This window comes from Ascaphus truei, chromosome 3, assembly GCF_040206685.1.
Source record: "Ascaphus truei isolate aAscTru1 chromosome 3, aAscTru1.hap1, whole genome shotgun sequence".
In the NCBI taxonomy this organism is placed as follows: domain Eukaryota; kingdom Metazoa; phylum Chordata; class Amphibia; order Anura; family Ascaphidae; genus Ascaphus; species Ascaphus truei.
The window spans coordinates 189,988,924-190,013,817 of NC_134485.1; the positions used below are offsets into that span (position 1 = coordinate 189,988,924).

The 24,894-nt window shown below is 45.8% G+C and overlaps 1 protein-coding gene across 1 annotated transcript in view; it reads right to left on the bottom strand.

The window, feature by feature from the left end:
• Window positions 1-3,110: 3,110 nt before the first annotated feature.
• UPK3B (uroplakin 3B) overlaps window positions 3,111-24,894 on the bottom strand; it is a 73,086-nt gene continuing 51,302 nt past the window's right edge. Inside the window, exons 4-6 of the mRNA XM_075589827.1 lie at window positions 22,577-22,653; window positions 10,120-10,249; window positions 3,111-3,949 (exon numbers count right to left, since the gene is read on the bottom strand). Coding sequence (XP_075445942.1) covers window positions 3,787-3,949; window positions 10,120-10,249; window positions 22,577-22,653 — 370 coding nt within the window. The 3' untranslated portion in view covers window positions 3,111-3,786. The remainder of the gene's footprint in view (window positions 3,950-10,119; window positions 10,250-22,576; window positions 22,654-24,894) is intronic.

Below are 24,894 nucleotides of genomic sequence, written 5' to 3' on the forward strand. Positions count from 1 at the left end.
TAAACATATATTAAAAGCTGATTTGTCGGTATATAAATTTTAAATTTTAATAAGAATACTTTACACCTTAAATCAACAATTTTGTTTGACTTTACAGTGTTTTAGGAATAATTATTGGTAAGATACATACAAGTAACATACTGTAGTCACAAATATAGAAAAATATTCTCAAATCCCCTTAACACACTAGTTTACACAAGATTATCAGAATTTAATGCGCAACTTTGTCATGGTAAATTAAATATCTCCAAATATAATAAAAAGATCTGTACACTTCAATCTATGTAGACAAACTGTACTGTAATCCTCCCAATTTATTCTAGCAGAGTGCTACTGTAACAGTTAGAATACGAACTTACTCCAAATTCCAAAGATATTCCTTATAATGTTAAAGAACAATCATTGTCTAAAAAAGGCCTGCACAAATCAAGTCCTCGAGGGCCACAAACAGGCCAGATTTTCAGGATATCCCTACGTCAGCACAACTGGCTCAATTAGTGGCTCAGTCATACTGCAATGCAGAAACATACAAGTTATGTATTCACATATTCAACAATGTTTTTTTGGAGGTGAGCAGAGAATGACTTCATCTGTGGATTACTTTTAAAAGCTGGGCTGTCTGATTGAGACACACAGGAAAGCTTCACTGGCCTAAATTCACTAAGCTCCACTAGATCAGGGCAAATAACGCAACATTACCTTAAACCAGCGGTGCGCAAACTGTGGGGCGCGACCCCCAGGGGGGGCGCGACACTGCCGACGGGGGGCGCGGGGTTTACAGAGGCCCCGCGCGCTTCCCGAAGGCACTTAAATTAAGTGCCGGGGGAGCTGCAGGGCCTCTGTAAACCTAACTTACCGTGGCTCCGGCGGCTTCCTCCCTGCGGCGCCATGGCAACGCGGCGTCAAAATGACGCTGCGAGGTCATGTGACGTCACGTTGCTATGGCAACGTGACGTCATTACGCCGGAGCGCGGGTAAGTTGGGGTTGGGGGGGGGGGGCGCGGGAGTGAGGGGACAGCCGTCAGGGGGACACAGGGAAAAAAGTTTGCGCCCCCCTGTCTTAAACAGTAATTAAATGCAAAAATAATGGTCACATTAGAGATCATTCGCATAGGCTTAATATTATATTATTTAAGGATAATACTACTTTCCATTATCTCATAATAACGAGACGTTACTAAAATCTTGGTATTACTTCCATTTTGAAATAGTGCTTGGATGGGAGAGAATAAAAAGAAAGAAGATAAAAGATTTGAGTGCTGGAGGGATACTCTTCCTCTTCTGGTCAGATCACATTCAGTACTCCATAGGAGTGCAGCACACAATCTTACCTACAGTATAAAATCTGTGACGTTGCCACAACGTCAAGGAGTTCCAGGAGTTCCTGGCCTCATGGGCAGCTGGCTACATCATGGTGCACCCAAAGGGTTACATAAACTTTTATCATTTTTTAAATATATGAAGCCCTAAGTAGTCACAATATCTACATAGGGGTTAATATATTTAAAATATATATATATAACGCTAACACTAAACAAACTGCCCCACCTCCCTAGCATATCAAAGAGATAGTTAGGCATTGCTTGGCAAACGCTACTAGACACTATGGCAAACAATGGGATAATGCCCCCTAGCTCCTATGGGGCCCTTGACCACCCTCCATGGAGCACCTAACCTATTGCCTACCTCCTCTACCCTGACCCCGCCCCAACACAACTAAAAACAACAATAAAATGTATTGGCACTCAAGGGGTTAACTGACTTTATATACACTGAAATGTATACTTTAATATTGTTTTAGGAGGTGCTGTATGTTTATTTTGTATTTGTACAATGGGATACAACAGTATTAGCCAGCCTTGGCTAGCAGGGCCGTAATTCATTCTTATAGAGGGGGCTTTCTGTGTATTGGAGTGGAGGTAATGGGGTTGGATGATGGATGATGGATGTCGGTGCACAGGGGTGGGGTGAAGTGGGGTTAATGTCAGAATGGATTAGTAAGTTATTACCAAGCAATGCATTACTACTTTCTTTGGTATGCAAGGGATAGTAGGTAGTCTAGTGTTATATATGAACCCCCTTGTAGCACTTAGTAGCCAGCTAGCCACGTGTTGACCATAACTAGCTAGCCACTTGGGATACTAAGTGGTTAATATATTTTTTTTTAAAGTTGATAAAAGTGTATCTAATAAACTTGTATCTTCTATTCTAGGTATTATTTTCTCTCTAAGGCTGCGCTTACAGTGCCGTCTCCGTCGAGAGCAAAAAAAATGGAAAAATCAAATTGACTTGACTTCCAGAGATCGCGACCAAGCCATCGCGCCGCTTCTACTATAAGTGTACGCGACGCCGGCAATACATTTGTTTTGCCGCGATGTCGCGTCGCCGGAACTATAAGCGCAGCCTAAAACCTATTTCCGAATCTGAATGGGAGTAACTTATATTATAGCTATGATTTAACATAACATTCTGACGGTAATCTGGACCGAGCATAGTCAATTTAATATGCATATAATTTAGTCTAATTTGCATATCATTCACACTAATGACCGGTATTAATAATGATTTGCTTTTTACAGATTGTTTAAGGGTTGCGCAGGCAGCAGGCAGCGATTTTGCTAGAAGCAGAGAAAAGCACTCGGTAGCTGCAATTTCTCTTTCAGCCATTAGGTGGCACTGTGCTACACAGCTCCTGCTGTTCTTCCTTGTTGCATGCAGAGTGATGAGAGCGTCAGAGTGTGACATGGGGAAGAGGGGTGAGAGAGTATGGGGAGGGGGTGAGAGAGTATGGGGAGGGGGGTGAGAGAGTATGGGGAGGGGGGTGAGAGAGTGGGGGGAGGGGGGTGAGAGAGTGGGGGGAGGGGGGTGAGAGAGTGGGGGGCAAGGGGGTGAGAGAGTGGGGGAGTGGGGGAGGAGAGAGTGGGGGGTGAGAGTGTGACATGGGGAGGGGTGGTGAAAGTGTGAGTGTGACATGGGGAGGGGGGTGAGAGTGTGACAGTGTGACATGGGGAGGGGGGTGAGAGTGTGACAGTGTGACATGGGGAGGGGGGGTGAGTGTGGAGGGGTGAGAGTGTGACATGGGGAAGGGGGTGAGAGAGTGGGGGGGGGGAGTGTGACATGGGGAGGGGGGTGACAGTGTGACATGGGGAGGGGGGTGAAAGAGACATGGGGATGAGAGAGAGACTGGCGGGAGGGAGAGAGAGAGACTTGCTGGAGGGAGAGAGAGACTGGCGGGAGGGAGAGACACACAATGGATGGAGGGAGAGTGAGAGAGACACTGGGGGCGGGAGAGAGTGAGAGAGACACTGGAGGAGGGAGACACTAGGGGGAGGGTGAAAGATAGAGATACACACTGGGGGGAGGGAAAGAGAGAGTGGGGGAGGGAAAGAGAAAGTGGGGGAGAGAGACACTGAAGGGAGGGATAGAGAGAAGAGACACTGGAGGGGGAGTGAGAAACACTTGGAGAGGGAGAGTCTCGGGGAGAGGAGAGTGAGACTGTGGAAGAGGGGAGAGAGGTCCTGACGTGGCGGGGAGAGAGAGATTAATAATACAGCATAAATGGGGACACTAGTAGACAAATATCATAATATTTATTTTTAAGTGATGTAATTTGTTATAAATACTTTTTTTGTAGATGCGTAGCGGGGCGTTACAAAGCTGGTTCGCCCTCATTGGCTGAACCAGCTCACATGCACTGACATCATGTGATTTTGATTACAGGGGGGGGGCGAGAAATTTCATGGATGAAAAGGGGGGTTTGGCATAAAAAATTTGCTCACCCCTGAACTAGACTAACGGAGCTTGACGAAACCAGGCCGCACTATTTTTGGGGTTGTTTGTAAACTGCGTCTCAGAGTAGATATGATGGGTTTGGTATTTCTTTACGTTTACCACTTCCTGGACCAATACTTCTTTATTTTCAATCGTCCTACACCAGCAAATGCCCTTACTGGAAAAAAAAACAGACAGACAAACAGAAAAGTGGGGTTACAATTAAATAAGTACGTACAGTAACTTATCTATATCCAGAGCTAGCTAGCGACTGCTTTACATGACCTGTATTAAGCAAATCTTGGATTATCATAGAAAACTTTTAGTGGTGATGTATTTGCATAAAGAAAGTGTAAAGAAAAGCATTGAATTATTTTCTGCTTGTCTTGATATGAAATGTCAGAAAGTTTTCAACAAAGCCAAATTTAATTTTTAAACGCCAAGGTACATTGACACATGATGTAAATGGTGCTATTTGCATCGATTTTGCCTTGAAAAATCATCATGTTTTTTTATGTTTGAAACTTTTAAATTGTGTTACCATTGCTATATTCTCTGATGCTCTAACACTAACTTTGCAAATTAAGTTTGCTTTTATCTACAGTTTACTGCAAATGCAAGTATAGCCATGGCTGGTCCAGCTATCTTTCTCCTCCTCCTGTCACGTACTGTAAGGCCTAGTAGCTACAGGCAGTGACAGGCAGTCCTGTGGGGTTCTCCCCCCTCACTCAGCCGCCCTGAGTGGCAGAAGAGGTGGTGTCATGGGGTCTGGTATGTAGCCAATCCTGGTGCAGTCCCTGTGCCCTCCCCTTTTGCATCAGGGAGGATGGTTTCAAAATTGTACAGTGGAAAGGAAGAGATGTGGAAGTAGTGAGAAGGTGGAAAATCTTAAAACAAACCTTTTCCTTTTAGCTGAGGCTTCATCTTATGTAAGTCTCCACAATTATTTATTCATACTCGGTAAAGCTACTTGTGCAGAAAAGCTTGTATGTCTTTTAAAGTCCATACAAGCAGGGTATATAAATAAATTACGCTTTGTATAGGTATTTTATTTCCTGCGTGTACTGACTTTAGTTGATGTCTGTATTTAATTAAATATACAAAAAAGCTTGTGCAAAGCTTGCACAAAGTTCATCAAAGTTTTAAAGAAGCCGCGGCTACAATTTAGGAAAATGTGTCAGGAAATTTTTAAATTGTGTTACCATTGCTATGTTCTCTGATGCTCTAACACTAACTTTGCAAATTAAGTTTGCTTTTATCTACAGTTTACTGTAAATGCAAGTATAGCCATGGCTGGTCCAGCTATCTTTCTGGCCCTCCTGTCACGTAAGGCATAGTAGCTACAGGCAGTGACAGGCAATCTTGTGGGGTTCGCCCCCCTCACTCAGCTGCCCTGAGTGGCAGAAGATGTGGTGTCATGGGGTCTGGTATGTAGCCAATCCTGGTGCAGTCCCTGTGCCCTCCCCTTTTGCATCAGGGAGGATGCTTTAAAAAATGTATTGTGGTTCAGTCGTCCTTCCCCCAGGGAAGAGAGAGGAGTTCAGCCCCTCCTGGGGCTGGTAGAGCAAGATCTGTAAATGGCACAAGGCCACAACCACATCAAAGTACACCTTTCCTGTCTTGCCTTTACATTCTTTATGGGCAAGCTACCCATCTATCTGAACAAGCTCCTCACCCCTACCACATGCAGCACTTATCACCTGAGATCAGACTCCAAAAGACTGTTCATGGTCCCAAGGCTCAACAAAGTATGCGACCGCTCCTCCTTCTCTTACCGTGCACCCCAAAACTGGAACAACCTACCTGAGACTCTCACATACACCACCAGTTTAAGTTCTTTCAATACTAAGGCTTTCTCACATTTGAATCTGGTCTTTAACTGTTACATACGCCTATAATTAAGTAATAATCCCTGAAGAACAGGGCATTACTGGCCAATAATGCCCTGGCTGGAAGAGTTGAAGGCCCGAGGCGAAGCCGAGGGACTTTAACCCAGCCAGGGCATTATTGGCCAGTAATGCCCTGTTCTGAGGGGATTATTACTATTATAGGCTAAATGTAGGCTTATTTCATAAATAATAGACACTTTTGTATAGTTAAATAGATTTTTTTATTAAAATAAAATGGTAAATACATGAAACCACCTCTATATACGCTTACACTGCAGATATCTATATCCACACACTGCCGCCCCCTCTGTGTACACACACACACACACTCACACACAGCAGCTCACACACAAACTGCTGCTACACACACATACACACACACACAAAACAGCACACCACACACAAGACAGTGCCTCTAAACACACACACACACACACACACACACACACACACACACACACTGGAGCTCTAGACACACAACACAGCACCTCCTCTACACTCACTACTTAGCACCTCTACACACACAGCAGCTCTACACACACTCAAACTCTGCTGCTACACACACAAGCTACACCTATAAACACTGCTACTGACACACACACACATACACTGGAGCTCTATACACACACACACACACACACACACACACACACACACACACACACAGTAGCTCTATATATATACACACACACACACACACACACACACATCAGCTCTACACTCACACAAACTGCTGCTACACATACAACAGCACAAAACACACACACACTGCAGCCACAATCAAAAATGCAGCCACTTACTAAACTTTGCACTCTCCCCCCAGCTCTACACACAACACAGCACTGCACCTCTATACACAACACACTTACTTCTTTGCAGTCTCTCCCCCCCCCCCCCAATTCAACTGAATCTGCTCAGAAAATCTCAGTCAGCTCGGGAGGGGGAGGAGTCAAGCCGTGGCTGATACTTTTTGACCAATCCCCTGCCATGTCTCAGAGCTTTTACTTAATTCAAACCAATCCCCTGCCATGTCTCAGCTATTCTGAAAGCTGATTGGCTGGAAATAAACAGATTGAAAACTGCATTTTGCAAGCTGCTGAAATTCAGGGCATTACTGTGGATAATGCCCGGAATTTTAACCAATCAGAGAGCAGGGTTTTCTATAATGCCCTGAATTTTACTGCTTTAGCCTATAATATATATTATCTTTAACTATGCATGCTAAGTCTTGTATATAATGTATACCCTGTTCACTTATGTAACTGTATTTGTAACCATGTATTATTTGTCTTAACTCTGTGCCCAGGAGATACTTTAAAATGAGAGGTAACTCTCAATGTATTACTTCATGGTAAAATATTTTATAAATAAATAAACTGCTGGCCAGCACTATCCAGGGAGCTGAGACCCCTACTCTACCATATGCAACGCTGTTAACCATCTGCAGTCGTTGCTATCAATAAAGACCTCATTTATATACCCCTGGTTGAGTTGCGGTCTATTAGCCAGAGGTATTGGAGAGAAAGAACTGTCATGGTAGGGACTGCCTGTAGCCTTGCTGTAGCCTGTCATGTCTGGAGGAGCTGTATCACTATGGAAAGAACATAGGATCACTGTGTGCCTGTCCTGTTTCCCCACTACATCGCGGACGCTCAGCTCTCCTGCAAGCCTCACATGTATGCCAGCACCGAGACATCAGCAGTAGCCATAGCATGTTTCCAGAGAGGGGGGAAACAGGGCTACACAAGCATACAGTGGTAATTATAGTACAGCTAAACCCCGTTATAACGCGCCTCATTATACCGCGATTCGGTTATAACGCGGTTTTCCCGTGGCTCCCGTTTTTAAAAAACTGCACACACTGCACACACTCACTGCACACACACTGCTCATTGCTCACACTGCCACACTGCACACACACTGCTCATTGCTCACACTGCACACACTGACACACTGCACACACACTGCACACACTGACACACTGCACACACACTGCACACTGCACACACACTGCTCATTGCTCACACTGACACACTGCACACACACTGCTCATTGCTCACACTGCACACACTGCACACAGTCACTGCACACATACTGCTCATTGCTCACACTGCCACACTGCACACACACTGCACACTGCACACACACTGCTCATTGCTCACACTGCACACACACTGCTCATTGCTCACACTGCACACACACTGCACACTGCTCATTGCTCACACTGCACACACTGACACACTGCACACTGCACACACACTGCTCATTGCTCACACTGCACACACTGACACACTGCACACTGCACACACACTGCTCATTGCTCACACTGCACACACTGACACACTGCACACTGCACACTGCTCACACTGACACACTGCACACTGCACACACACTGCTCATTGCTCACACTGCACACACTGCACACACACTGCACACACACTGCTCATTGCTCACACTGCACACACTGACACACTGCACACACACTGCTCATTGCTCACACGGCACACACTGACACACTGCACACACACTGCACACACTGACACACTGCACACACACTGCACACTGCACACACACTGCTCATTGCTCACACTGACACACTGCACACACACTGCTCATTGCTCACACGGCACACACTGACACACTGCACACACTCACTGCACACACACTGCTCATTGCTCACACTGCCACACTGCACACACACTGCTCATTGCTCACACTGCACACACTGACACACTGCACACACACTGCTCATTGCTCACACTGCACACACTGACACACTGCACACACACTGCACGCACACTGCACACACACTGCTCATTGCTCACACTGCACACACTGACACACTGCACACACACTGCTCATTGCTCACACTGCCACACTCTGCCACACTGCACACACACTGCACACTGCACACACACTGCTCATTGCTCACACTGCACACACTGACACACTGCACACACACTGCACACACACTGCACACTCACTGCTCATTGCTCACACTGCACACACACTGCTCATTGCTCACACTGCACACACTGACACACTGCACACACACTGCTCATTGCTCACACTGCACACACTGACACACTGCTCACACTGCACACACTGACACACACTGACACACTGCACACACACTGCACACTGCACACACACTGCTCATTGCTCACACTGCACACACTGACACACTGCACACACACTGCTCATTGCTCACACTGCACACACTGACACACTGCACACTGCACACACACTGCTCATTGCTCACACGGCACACACTGACACACTGCACACACACTGCACACTGCACACACTGACACACTGCACACACACTGCACACTGCACACACACTGCTCATTGCTCACACTGACACACAGCACACACACTGCACACACACTGCTCATTGCTCACACGGCACACACTGACACACTGCACACACACTGACACACTGCACACACACTGCACACTGCACACTGCACACACACTGCTCATTGCTCACACTGCACACACACTGACACACTGCACACACACTGCAGACTGCACACACACTGCTCATTGCTCACACTGCACACACTGACACACTGCACACACACTGCACACACTCACACACACTCACACACACACTCACACACACTCACACACACTTACACACACTTACACACACTTACACACACTTACACACACTCACAGACACTCACACCCACATACACACACTTTCTCTCCCATATATACATACACACACACACTCTCTCACTCTACACAGACGGGGGGTGGGGTCGGAGCAAAGGAAAGGCCGCGACCAGCACCACCACCCGCTCCCCCCCCTCCTCCCGCGCAGGCAGCGGGAGCGCCAGGGACAGCGGTGGGGAGAAGAAAACCCCCGCTACCACCTCCATGCAGGCAGCAGGAGCACCGGGCACGTGGAGGGATCAGAGGTAAGCGGGGACCGGAGGGACATCCCCGCTCCCATCTCCTTCCCCGCGGGCTGTCCTGCGGTGACAGGGGGAAGCGGGGAGCGGAGGGACATGCCCGCTCCCATCTCCTGCCCCGCGGCCTGTCACGCGGTGACAGGGGGAAGCGGGGAGCGGAGGGACATACCCGCTCCCATCTCCTGCCCCGCGGGCTGTCCCGCGGTGACAGGGGGAAGCGGGGAGCGGAGGGACATGCCCGCTCCCATCTCCTGTCCCGCGGGATGAATCTGCATTAAAGCGGCGGCCATTTTTTTTTTTTGCGACCCCGTTAGTAACGCGGTGGTCTTGGGGTGGACCCCGAGACCCGCGTTATAACGGGGTTTAGCTGTATCTGCTTGTGGGCACCTTTTACTACTTTTATTTGATTTATTGCCATATAAGAGTACTTCACATACACCGAGAGACACGTTAATAGTAAATTAGACATGATTTGCATGTGAACATATAGCTATGAGAGGCATCCAGTACAGTAAATGCAATTCATCCTTGTTTACCTTTTAAGGATGAGGACAGCAATGAGGCAGGCCAGCAAAATCGCAAGAAGAACGGAGAGGATGGTGGTAATGACAATCATACCCGCACTACGTCTCCCAGGCCAGGTATCCAGCGAAGATGAGTTCATCCCTACAGAATGAGTAAACAACTGGAATCAATAACCTTTAAACGCAATGGAACAATATTTACGTAGGCCGATGAACGTAATTACACAAGTACAGCAACACTTTCTAAATAAACTTATCTTTATCTGTTCTCTTTACCACCATGATAAAAACGGTGCAGTATAAAGAATGTCCTATCCTGCAAGTAGGAAGAGTGCCTAGTGGCTTGGTCCATAGTAGGACACGCTTGCTTACGCACTCCTCCTCCTCCCCGGCGTCGTGCTTGCAAAACAAACTTCTTTGTATTGCGAAGCGCCGCTCTCCCTGTAGTGCATGTGCACGCACTAGCGCACGTGCACTATGCACTACTACATTGCTGTCCTAGTGTTTGTTGAGTCGAGAGCTACGTAGCTCGTGCCATAGTCTGCACTATGGACGAAGCCTAAGAACGTGGAATAGCAAGTGGGGGAATTATTTGAAAGTTGCATGGATACGGTACAGTAGAAAAGCAGAGATGCGGACGTAGTGAGAAGGTGGAAAATCTTACAACAAACCTTTTCCTTGTAGCTGAGGCTTCATCTTATGTAAGTTGGCACAATAATTTATTTAGACTTGGTAAAGCTACTTGTGCAGAAAAGCTTGTATGGCTTTTAAAGTCCATGCAAGCAGGGTTTATAAATAAATTATGATGGCGCATGCGCGATTGCAAGGAGTACGGCAGCCTAATCTAATTACTCCCTACCTCGCTCTAAGTAAAAACGCAGAAAAACCACTGAATCACGAACCAAACAGCAAGTAAACATCCCCAGCAAGTGCACTTAGACCCAGGATGTCTAGGAAAGCCTCAAAACCGACCAGAAAAAAGGGCTACCGGAGTATTTTGGGAGAGCAAGGCCGAGCGGTGCGGGCGCAGAAATGGCGCCGGTTTCATATGCCGGTTCAGAAACAGAGCCCAACGGGGAAGAAGAGGAATTGGACAACCAAGCGCTAATGCCGGTAAGGCAGTGCGATTTCACAAGACTGTATACTGATCTCAAAACACTACTACAAGCCGAGATCAAGGAGCTGAAGAGGGAAGTGACTGGGCTGGGAGAAAGGACAGGAGTCCTAGAAACTAAAGTATACCAGTCAATCAGGCCAATCCGAAGGCAGGATAAAAAGTCTGCAGACCTTCAGGAGCAAATAAATGATCTGAGAGAGCGCCAGAAAGACTCTGAAAACCGAGACAGGTGGAATAACCTAAGGATCAGAGGGGTCCCGGAGAGTGTACTGGACTGTGATGAGTATATTACAAAATGGCTGGAAGCACTGCTCCCTGATACCCCTAAGGACTCCCTGGTGATGGATAGGTGTCACAGGGCTCTGCGGGCTAAACCGCTACAAAATGAACAACCAAGGGACATAGTGCTCCGCATGCACTACTAAAGGACAAAAGAGACAATACAACACAAAACGAGACCCCTACCTGTGGTGGAGTACGAGGGAGCGGGAATAACAATCTTTCAAGACCTGTCCCCCGTGCCGCTGGCCTGCAGGAGAAATCTGATGCCGATCACCAGGGCCCTGAGAGAGAAGGGGGTCAGGTACAGGTGGACCTTCCCCTTCGGCCTCCTGGTCGCTCGAGGTGGCAAGACATTCATTGTGAAAGAACCGGAGGATGGACCCTCCTTCCTGCATAAGCTGGGCCTGGGAGAGGCCCTCACGGAGGCAGACCCTGCGGGCTCAACCCCAGACCCCATTTGGTTACAACCCTCGAAATCCCGCAGAGCACAACGAGAGAGGATCTAAGAAGAGACACATTCTCAGTTTGAAGTAAAGCAGCAGTTTGGTTAAGCTGCTTCAAAAGTTAAACCAAATTCCAAGGATTTCACGAGGAAGGGGTCCCACGTTGTTATGCCCTCCCGGACAGTTGTACACTGAAACAAACGATTAAAAAGTGTAACTTACCGGTGGGGGGTAAGGATCACGAGCCACGGTCGGAGTTTGAAGTTTTACCCTTTTTTTCCCCGTTGCCCAGAAGATGGTCCCCTTTGCTTAAGATGGCGGGGACACACGAGGTGGCCGGAATCCACTGTGGAACGCAGGAGCCGGAAGGCAAGATACGGCGGGAGTCTGGAGAGCACGAACACACCTCTGCCCTGGTGAGAATGCAGAATCCAAAATGTCGGCGGTCCGGAAGGACGTCATCGGGCGGAGGCGGAGCCGACAAAGCGGGCGCCATCTTGGAGGGGGCGAGTAGCTGGATCTCCGACGGCGCACACAGATGACGCCAGCCAGCAGATTGAATAAGACCGAAGGACCCGTGAGGTGGCGGTGGCGCGCCGGAACACTTGGAAACTAGGGAAGTAGGCAAAGAATAGACAGCTTAGGGCAGCGGCGGGACATTTAAAACAGGGTAAAGGGAACAGAAGGTTAGGGAACGAGATTACAGGAGTGGTAGACGGCGTAAGCGAGGCAAGGTTAGGAGCGGGAAAAAGAAGTAGATAGGAAAGCACAGAAGTGAGTTATAAGGACGCCGGTAAGGGGGAGGGTCAGGACAGAGAGAAAGGTAGTATAGGTCAGGAAGACAGAGTGACAACGATCATCGGAAACAAAGTAAAGAAGCTGCGAGGCGAGGGTAATAAGTGAAGAGGGTCAGATAGTGGAGGAGGGGTTAGAAGGCAGGGTTTCAGTGCAAGAGTAGGAGGGGGGAAGTAGCAGATGAAGGAGATATGGAAGTGTCCGTGAGGGTTCAAGAAGGTGAGATAAGATGGTCAGAAAACTAGGTAGTATCAAGCTAGAATGATAGGGGAGGGGGAACGGGGAAGTGGAAGAGGAGGTGGATAGACAGAATGGAAGAAGTGGAGAGGTAATAGAGGGTGATCAGGGAAGTGAAGAGTAGGGGATGGAAAGTTAGGAACACTATGAGAGGAAGCTGGAAGAAGACGTACGTGAATTTAGGAAGAGTGGCAGGGGGGAACCAAGGGATGAAGGCGAGAGGGAAGTGCTAGAGTGGGAATAGGGAAGTTGGATGGGGAGGCTGAAGGGTTGGAAGCAGTAAAACTGGAGGGTGATGAAGGTAAAAGCAAGTAGTAGAAGGTATGGACGAGAGGGTGGAACTATAAGCTGTGAGATTTAAGTAAGTGACAGAGGGAGCATGGGAAATGGGGAAGGGTAAGTTGCAGAACTAGGAGAGACTACGATAGGGCCACATTGGAAGTGACATGCACACTAGAGTCGGTGAGAGAAGGTATAAGGGGATTCACCCTATAACACTTGCAACAATCTATGCCCCGAATGAAAACGTGACAGCCTTGTTCAGTAGATTCTTTGATAAGATCCGTAAAGTCGCAAAAGGGAACATCATAGTAGCGGGTGACCTGAACAGGGCTCTAAATCCAAATCTAGATAGATGTACGACTACTAACAAATCTCACAGGCAGGACGTATTAACAATAACAAAGGGCCTTAAAGACTGCCAGCTCCTTGACATATGGAGAGAGCAACATCAGGGAGTGAGAGAATATACTTTCTTCTCCCATCCCCATAACAGCTACAGTCGGATAGATTACTTCCTTGTGTCCAATAGATTGGTCCCTGGGGTCTCTCGTTCAGAGATCCATGATATTTTATGGTCCGACCACGCATCTATTGAGCTGCGGTGCACACTGGTACCGCTAGACAGGCCTAGAGCGAACTGGAAGCTAAACGAGATCCTTTTGAAAATTCCAGATCTGGAGAGGGAGGAGGGGAAAAAAATTAAAGAATATTTTGAGGAGAACGAGGGGAGTGTAGCGTCACACTCCATACTGTGGGAAGCCCATAAAGCAACTCTCGGGGGTATTAATGAATTTGGCCACCAAACGTAAAAGGGAAAGAGATAAAAAGATTAAGGACCTAGAAACACAATTAGCAGAGCTCTCTTCCCTGCACAAAACCAATAAGCGGGACCACACGCTGAAACAAATATTAGACACCAAAACAAAACTCAATCTCCTCCTCGCCTCCCAGGCTGAGAAGGAAATGGCTTGGTCTAAGCGGAAATTTTATGACAAAGCCAACAAACCTGATACCCTACTTGCCAATAAGCTAAAAAACAGGCTTCAAAATTGTCATATTCACGCTATTCGGAACCAACAGGGGGACCTTACCTCCATACCTGGGAAAATCGTAGAGGAATTCAAAACTTACTACGAAAAACTTTACAATGGAGATAAGGTCACTCACAATACTAAAACGGGAGAGTTATTAAACAACTTCCTAAAACCGGCAAAATTACCTACCTTGGGAAGGGCCGAGAGAGAGGCGCTCCAGGCTGACTTTACTCTAGATGAGCTTTCTGAAGTCATCACAGCATTAAAACCTGCCAAAGCGCCAGGGCCAGATGGCTTCTCAAATCTATATTACAAGAAATATGCCAAAACGCTAGCCCCACATATGCTAAAACTGTTTAACGGAATCTTAGCGGGGGCCTCCTTCCCAGCACAAATGCTCCAAGCATCAATCTCTGTGATCCACAAACCTGGAAAGGACCCGGCAGACTGCAAGAGCTACCGGCCCATTTCACTGATTAATTCAGACATTAAAATCTACTCTAAACTTATAGCAAACAGGGTGGGTAGTGTTCTTCCCTGGCTAATTCATGTGGATCAAGTGGGGTTTATCAGAGGTAGACAAGCGGCAGATAACACCAGGAGACTCATTGATCTGATTGATCTGGCTCAAAAGAAAAACATACACTCAATGGCGCTAAGTCTGGACGCTGAGAAAGCCTTCGATAGGAAAGACTGGCCCTACTTAACAGAAACATTGGGAGCGTTTGGCTTTGGGGAGCGCCTCCTGAGGGCCATCCTGGCACTGTATGAGGGCCCGACGGTGAGAGTGCGGCACCAGGGCTTCTCCTCTGACTAATTTCACATAAAAAGCGGAACGAGGCAGGGGTGCCCGATGTCGCCGCTGCTGTTTGCCCTTTGTATAGAACTGCTATCAGCACACATCCAAAATAGCCCAGATATATCAGGAATCTCTAGTGGAGATCAGGAGTACAAAGCAGCATTATATGCGGATGATGTCATCCTGACACTGTCCAAACCGCTTACGTCACTTCCCAACATGTTTGGAATCCTAAGTAAATTCAACCAAATTTAAGGCTTAAAGATTAATCAGTCCAAATCAGAAGCCCTCAATATAAATCTTCCCAAAGAAGTAGAAAAACTGATTGATCTCAATTTTAACTTTAAATGGCAACCCTCCGCTATCAAATATTTAGGGGTATATCTTACACGGGATTATAAAACACTATACAAAGCGAACTTTCCCAGGTTAATAAAGACTTTGGGGGAGGATCTCAGGTTGTGGATGAAAGGTGGCATCTCATGGATTGGTAGGATACACAGCGTGAAGATGAATCTCCTCCCAAGGATTTAATATCTTTTCCAGAGTCTGCCTATACCTATAATATACTCTGACATCCTCTCCCTACAGTCACTAATCATGAAATTTATTTGAAATAAATAAATTATGATTTGTATAGGTATTTTATTTCCTGCGTGTACTGACTTTAGTTGATATCTGTATTTAATTAAATATACAAAAAAGCTTGCACAAAGTTCATCAAAGTTTTAAAGAAGCAGCAGCTACAATTTAGGAAAATGTGTCTGGAAAATTTGAAATTATGTTAACATTGCTATATTCTGGCCAATAATGTGGGATACAGCCATAGCAGAACTGTACTTCATGTAAGACCATTGAAAAACTATGAGTAGAAGAGTTTCAATATAAACCAATATAAAGTTTAAAAAATATACCATCAATATAAACTTTAGCTTCACAAATTTCCCAATTATAGCCTCACTAATTTTTTGTTATTGGTCACTGACTACCTTAATTTTGAGCTGACCTGCAATGTGGAATTTGCTGAATACAAGTCAAGATTTACTTTAGGGGTAGACATGCGGTACTTGTAGTACGTGAGAAGTAATGAACGTATCTCTTAAATATTTTCAGGACTTAGCAAAGTTATTAAAATTAGAATTGATGCACTGGGAGGTCTATCTATCTGCTCTGTGTTCTGGGATTCATGAATATCAACCGATCAATTTACAAGTTGACTACACCCTTCTTCCTTTCTTTTACTCCATTTACCTAACTTTTCTCCTTTCCTGTATTAGAGTACCTACGGTGCAGATGTAGCAGCCGTTGGTGCTACTGCTGGCGCGAGACACACAGTGTGTCAGTGCGAGCAGCCACCATTGTAACTATATTAAGCGAGCAACGAAAAGGAGGTGGGACTGCCAGCGGCTGCAATAACGCCAACTAGATTTGCACATATTCAGGACAGCTTGGTCCTTCAGCATGCAGTGCATTCTCTGTTTACATATGTGTTATAAAGGTGGGGCAGTGGGGATTCTTTTCCACACTTATTCAGCTACTGTATATTAAATGCTTTGCAATTAAACATGTAATTTCTTCACAACCAAATGGGGCAGCTGCCCACTGCAGCAAAGATGTTATACTGTTCACAAATGATCTTATCCTGTGGACAGGAAGGTAGGGTTAACATGAGGGATATACTGTAATGACTGTGAACCACAGTCAATATATCCCTCATGTTAACCCTACCTTCATGTCCACATTTGATCAAAAGGGATTTTTGCAGAAACATGGTGCTGACAACACAACACTCTCTGCATTTGCCATTGATCGTGTATCTCTGGGCATAAGAGGGAGAGACATTGAAAGATCCCTCCTGCAGAAAGAGTGTCGCTGGATTGTGCAGCTAGGTTCCATGATGCCTAACGGCATAAATGATTATTTGGGATTTACAATGTTTGTGTAGAATAATGTATGTAGGTCTGGGGCCCCTTTTGTAATATTTGTTTTTTATGGATGTGTATATATTTGTATTATCACTATCTATGCTATACTGTATACACATGCACTGTGCTGTCTCCCTTTTATTTTAATCGTTTAACTTGTTTTTTCTTATGTTTTGGTTGGTCATTACTCCAGATGGATATCCTGTCCATTATACAGTACATAACAACAGTTATCTTTACTCAAACTTACTCAAACATGAAGGATCCACATAGTGGGAGATCAGATGTGTGCCTGATGTGGTTCATCCTGTACATCGCGAGGAAAGATTTGTCTGTCTGTCTGTTGGCTGCAGCTTCCTACTGTGATATGCCCAGCGTTTGCTGAAATACATTCTCTCCATCATGTACATCTCTAGCACAGCTGTGCTGTATTGGGAGAGATCAACATTTGCTCTCCTGACTCATGTCTACCTGATGATGTCTGAGTTGCCTAGCGTATATATGATGATGTGGTGGGCTGTTTTTTTATGCCTGTGAATCATGGGTGCTGGCGAATAATACAATTTTGGGATTATCCACGCATGCGCACCCCATCTCTATGGCAACTGAGACACTAGTGAGTGTCAATGGTTGGTCTTCGGCTGGAGTGGATCCCAGTGGCAGGAACAGCAGGGAGCATGGTAGAGGTCACAAGCAGAGGTCAGAGGCAGGCGGCAGATAGCATAGACGTGTTCACAAGCAGAGGTCAGAGGCAGGCAGCGTAGTCGGGGTCACAAGCAGAGGTCAGCAACAAGGAGACAGGAACAGGACAATAGCAATAGCACAGCAGTAAACACAAGAACCTAGCAAGAGCTGAGGAACCAGTATAAACAGGCACTGTGAGACAGGAAGGGGAAGTTTACATAGGCAGGCTGGGAGGTAGAGCACAGGTGCAGAGGTGTCAGGTTTCCGGGTTTGGAATGTTCCTTAGCATAGCAGCAGCAATCCCGGTGGACAAGTATAGGCATTGCAGGCTAAAACGAGACATTAAGAGAGCGGCAGCAATCCTGGTGGCCAAGCATGGGTACAGCAGGCTTAGAACATGACAGTGAGTAACAGTGCTTCTGATCCTGCCAAAGCTATGCAGCAAATTCAAGCTGATTGGGATGGCGGACCAGCAGTCTGCAAGACACAGCACATCGGCGTCATCACATCTGATCATCTCTGGCGTATGTTTAGTCACAATCAATTTGGCGTGAACTTATGTCATCTTTGGCATACATTTAAAAATCTCAGCTGTTGACAGTATACTCACCACTCTCGGAAGAAGTCCGTAGGGACGAAACGTGCCAAGTGGGTCAGACGGGGACCTCCTCTCCCTAATATGGACATTTTTTACCTCTAAGGACTTATTTCTGCGCTGGACCAGCACCAACCCCTTATCCAGGAAGTGATTTCATCTGCTCCATAGATATCCAATGCTCGTTTGGCTGAGTATTGCTCTACCCATATCATTCGTATGGTTATATTTGGACATTTGATAGAGGACATTACATCCTATTTCCCCATCTTGGGGTGTTTCATTAAGTGATCCGCATACTAATTTCCCTCTGAGCTTCTCTTATTATGCTCTTTGTACTTATGTGGTTGGCACTGATAGGGTATATTTAGATGTAGACATTGTCTTTTTTGCATCCACCGTCTTGTTCATTCATGCATATGTTTTTCACTGCCTATAGTACTATGGTAGGGGTTAGGGGTTAGGGGTTTTTATACATAGTCAGCCAGCAGTAGCACTACTTATGACAAGTTCATCTGTTTTTTTTACAATTTGTCTTGATGACGGTTGTGATTTCATTGGGTACTTTGTCCCCAATGTTATCTTTAATCTAGGTGTATTTTTCTAGCTAGTTGCTTTTTGTGGTACCCTTTTGTAATTGTCCGTGTATTTACATTGTACTTACTGTAGGTCTTTTTGTCTGGTTCCATGCGTGTTATTTTAGTTTTTATGTTACAGATGCAGCGGCCGTTATACGAACATTTCAAGGGTTGCATTCCTGGGCATACCCAGGTCGTGCTGCGTGATTTCTTCAAACTTTACCGCGTTAAGATGCAAGTTTACTAGTGTTTTTATCGAGTGCAGAAAATTGCATTTTAGAGTTGTCTGCAATACCATCGAGAAACTCAAGTGGACTAACTCGAGTTGTTGTCTTATAAATCCAATTGCAATTCAACCTTGCTTTTATTGCTGTACAGTACTTCAAGTCTGTGTGCAGTAATTGTAATTTGTAGATTAACATTATGAGTTCATACTGTATACTGTATATGGGAAAGAAGTCCTTTCTGAGGCTCCTTAGCCATACACAAATCCTCTAAGATAAAAAATATGAGCACACACAACAAAAAGTATTTTTAACTAATTAAATGTTATATTTGTGCAGGATAATAAAGGAAAAAGGAATAATACAAAAATACAACGTCGCTTCTTCCGAATGTAAAATGTAAAATATTTATTCCGCGCATGTGTGTATGGCAAATTGGAACCTTGTTGAAACGCATACTGTATGGGGAAAAAAATGATGCTATTATTCCCGGTATTGCACATGCATCAAGTCGCACTGAAGTGTGCATGAGTACAAGCATTGATACTGTACAGTACTGTACAATGGCAGGCATACAGTACACTACTGTAGTGTCATTGCGAATTAAAGTTAATACTGTACTGTATCGTGTAATACAGAATACTGTAGTACATTATATTTACCTTCATTATAAACTTTGCCAACTGGGTAGAGATGAGCCAATGTCAGAGGTGTATTGTGCGTACAAGTTGGGGTCACTCCAGTTGTCTGCATTATAGTTGACAGCATTATAGTTGACAGCATTATAGTTGTCAGGTAGCTGCTGAAGCTGGTAATTATGTCGGTACTCTGGCTAATAATATGGTTGGAAATCAGGCTGATAATCTGTCTGGTAATCTGGGGGGTTCAGATAGCAAGGATTGCGGTTCACCAGGTTTTCACTAACGGTCGGACCGTTATTGTAAGCCGGTGCTGGTACATTGGCTGGTACATTGCTGGATCAGGAAAGACGAATCTTACATGGATTAAACCCGACCTTTCTCCTTTTGTAGTTGCATGAGCAAAAACACTGTCAAAATGTGGGATCACAGACCAATACCCTCTTCTATCTCCCGGCGGAGGGGGAGTCCAAAAAAAACAATCTTCATTAGTTAAGGTTTGCCTTACAGAATGCTTCCACCCACGAATGTTTGGTGAAATTTGTTTTTTAAATAATAGTTCGAAATGAAATGTTCATATATTTCTGCTAAAGTTGTCTTCTTATCTGTTCCAGCATTAATTGCAGGAAATATTAAAAATGCATAACTACTGTACAGCCAGGTTTGGTATACATGTACGGAGTTGACATGGTTTCCATTTAGCAATTGAGCTGGGATAACAATGTAGAAAAAAGCCAACAGCATTGTGTTTTTGAGCTTTTAATTAGAAAACGCCTAAATTTGATAACGTCTTCAGCGTCTTCAACGACCAAGGTCGATTCATAATGGATCACTGTGGTAGACTTGGTTTTTATCTGGTTTTTAAACACCTGCAAATTGACACAGTAGCACAGTACAGAACTGTACAGTACTATCCACTGGATATTGCAAAGGGAATTAATTCATTCTGCCACCTGGCGGATACACGAAGAACTGCACCCGAAGAAATCAGAATCCAGGTAATTCAAAGAATCAACAGCGGTAAATACAGGTGTGACTGGTGCGATTGGCAGCACTCACGGCAGCGTTCATAGAAGAATAACGAGTGAATGTGACGTGTAACACAGCAGACTTCACGAAAACAGCTCCGTGAAATGTTCAAATAACGGCCGCTGCATCTACAGATGTGTTTAGATTTAAATAAAAATTATTTTGTATTACTTTGGACACATCTGTTGTTACATATTTTTTTGATATATCTGAGTACTTGATAGGGGGATTCTTTGTTCTTTGTGTAATATATATATATATATATATATATATATATATCTATATATCCAATAAATAATATCACTTGTGAGCACATTCACATGTCTTAGACAGGTCTGCAACCCTGTCTTTCAACCATTATCACCTTGCATACAGTGCACCCACTGCAGCAAGGGATTCTGGGAAATTACATGCAAATGAGCACACCTTTTGCCTGGAATATCCATTCACATGGAGCCCATTTAATGACATACCCCTTGATAAAGTCTTTTTAGACGAAACGCGTAGGGCTACGGTAGTCTTAACCTTTGTCCCTTGGATTTTATATATTTGCTGGACTGTATGCCTTATTCAAGGCAATTGGAATTCTGCAACCGCTATTAGCGGCATTTGTGGCTTATTTCACCCACGGAGGAGCTTCTGTTTACTCGGAAGCGAAAGCGGTGCGTCATCATGCACATATCGCGAGATTTCCAGCTAAGGAGCTGAGGAGGAGGAGATCCACATGTGCTGATGTCGTAACCAAACGGCGTACTTTGGAGTGATCCCTGCGGCTTACTGCGGATAACAGTTCCTGTATAACAGTTCCTGACAAGGATTTCTATCTTGACATTCACATTTTATTCTGTGATTTCGTAAGTAGGATCTGTGCTTACGTTGTGTGTCAATAATACATACATACTTCACCATATTTGGCTATCTTTTCATTTATAGATCCCACTCAATCCAGGATTCTACAGATTGGACTTTCATTGCATCAATATTTTACTGTTATTGTTTAATAACTTAAACATTGTGGTTAGTGGTTTGCGCCTTTTGTTTTCCATTATATATATTGGAATTGTGTGTTTCCTTTACATTATGGCAGCATCCACTTATACACAGATTACTGTTTGATAGTTGTATTTGCGCACCTTTCTCTTTTATTATATATATATAATATAGTTTATTATATTACATATATATAGTTTTGCAGGAGTTTTAGGACCTTCCAATGTGAGATTTTGAAAGCAAGAATGTTGACTGCTGAATAATTTAAGAGTAATCTGATTTGCTGTCTTCTAAAAAACATGTTTTATGATTTGTGAAGGAGCACCTTTAAGGAACAAATATGCAGCTATGTAATGTATGTGATAAATTAGCTTTCGTCACCTCTAGAGTCTCTTCTTCAAATGTGCCAAAGTACCATTTTTCAGTCTTAAAAATAGTGTGCAGTGCACCTAAGAGTATGATCATATCTCAAAGGTTGCTTTCTGTTGCTTGCAACTGGGATCTTTTCTCTTCGTGGTTTTTTGGGTCTCTAAACTTTTTTGAAAACGGTATTGTTTTTTGTTACATGCCAAGGTTCCCTTGAAAGCAATGAGGGGCACACACAGAAATGACTGTATAGCTACTGTACATGTGCAATTACAAACTGCCTCTACCTCCTTGGGCAGATTGGTCTTATTTTGCAGAAGAATTTTGCATTGATGCAAACCCCTTTAGTTCTAGTGGAGTTAAGTAGACCTGAATAAATTTAGATTGGTAGCAAAGCAAGATGAACTCAACAGAATGAATAATCTGAATTTAAATTTGCATTCCTTATTACCTGACCGCAGAATAATTACTTCAGACCAACGTGTTGATGTCTCTGTAGTGGTACTATTCAGCACAACAAACTTCACTCTGGAAATACAAAATAAGAAACTTATGGGATACTTGAACAATAACTTTTTGAAGTGAAGTACTAAATCATTAGGTGTTTTTGTTTTTGACAGCTGTTTCAGATCAATTTCCTACTTTTTCTCTGATACAGAAAAAGGAGATTTCAATCCATTACGATATTATTTATCCTAGAACTGGCCACCTCTAGTGATTTTTATAACTTCTAGTACAGTCTGTGTGTGATATATATACAATACGATACCGCACGTGGACGAATATCAGAGGCAGCACTCCAAATGAATATCAAAAATCCTGTATTATTCAACAAAACATTACATGGATATGATGTTTTGTTGAATAATACAGGATTTTTGATATTCATTTGGAGTGCTGCCTCTGATATTCGTCCACGTGCGGTATCGTATTGCCTATTTATTTGTACAGGATTTGCACCCAATTTTTCTATTCAGACGGAGTGCCTATGGTTCTTTATTACACACACACGTACATATATATTGTAACATCGCCGGAAAAAGAGATCAGTGTACCTCGAAAGCTCGCACAAATGAAAGCATTTAGTTAGCCACAGAACGGTATCATCTATTTATTTTTTGATTATTGAAGCTCGGCTAACACGGTACTGATACCTCTACATGTGTGTGTATATATATATATATATATATATATTTGAAAATCTCAGTTGTGAGTGTCTGGAGACCATTTGATTGGTCCGTCGGTCCGCCCGCCCTCCCACGGCTCTCATTGGACAGTGTCTCGCACCCCCCCCCCCACGGCTCTCATTGGCCGGTCCACTCTAAGCCACTGTTCCACTCACACACCACACTCTCACCTGTGTGGACTGCTCACACCCCAGAAGCTTCCTCATACTGTGTGAGCCCTGAGATTTGTGAGCCTACCTTGCGGATTACATCCGTAACAAACATACACACACCCCTGGAGATGCTGACCACGACACCAAAAGTAAGTACAACACTCCCCCACTCTCACCCCTCTCCGGACTTGCTCCCCCCCCCACCCTATCACCCCTCAGGCTCTCCTCAACGGCTGTCCGCCTCAGCTCCGTTTTTGACCCCCCAGCAGCTTTTATGATACCCCGCTCCGTTTTTTCCCCTCCCCCAGCTCTGTTTTTGCCCCTCCCCCCAGCTCCGTTTTTGCCCCTCCCCCCAGCTCCGTTTTTGCCCCTCCCCCCAGCTCCATTTTTGCCCCTCCCCCCAGCTCCGTTGTTTTTGCCCCTCCCCCCGGCTCCATTTTTGCCCCTCCCCCAGCTCTGTTTTTGACCCCCCCCAGCTCTGTTTTTGACCCCCCAATACATACACAGTGACAGACACAGTGACACACACATAGTGACAGACACACTGATACACACACTGACACACACACTGACACCCCCCCTCCCGCCCCTGCCTTTCCCCCCCCATCTGCGCCTCCCCCACCTGCACCTTCCCCCACCTTCCCCCCCACACTTTCCCTCCCCAAACCCCTGCCTTCCCCGCCACCCCTGCCCCTGCCTTCCCCCTGCCCCTGCCTTCCCCCCCCACCCCTGCCTTCCCGCCACTGCCCCTGCCTTCCCCCGGCCAGCCTTCCCACCACCCCTGCCTTCCCCCCCGTACCTGGTTTCCCCCCCCTGCACCTGCTTTCCCGTCCCTGCCTTTCACCCACCTGCCGCCCGCCCTCCCGCCTCTGCCTTTCACCCACCCAACGCCCGCCCTCCCTGCCTTTCACCCACCCGCCGCCTGCACTCTCGCCTCTGCCTTTCACCCGCCCGCCCCTGCTTTTCACCAGCCCGCCCTTTCACCCATCACCCACCCCTGCCTTTCACCCACCACCCGCCCCTGCCTTTCATCCACCACCCGCCCGCCCCTGCCTTTCACCCACCCGCCCTCCTGCCCCTGCCTTTCACCCACCACCCGCCCCTGCCTTTCACCCACCACCCGCCCACCCATGCCTTTCCAGCCCCTGCCTTTCACCCACGCGCCCTCCTGCCCCTGCCTTTCACCCACCCGCCTCTGCCTTTCACCCACTCGCCGCCCTCACTCCAGCCGACCTCCCCCTTTCACCCACCCACCACCTCACACCCCTGCGCCCCACAGCCGCTGCCCGCACTCAACAGACACCTGCCGCCTCTCACCCACCCGCCACACTCCTGCCGCCTTTCACCCACTTGACACACTCGACACACACCTGCCGCCTCCCACACCTACGCACCAACATCACTGACCAGCTGCCGCACCCAGTCACCAC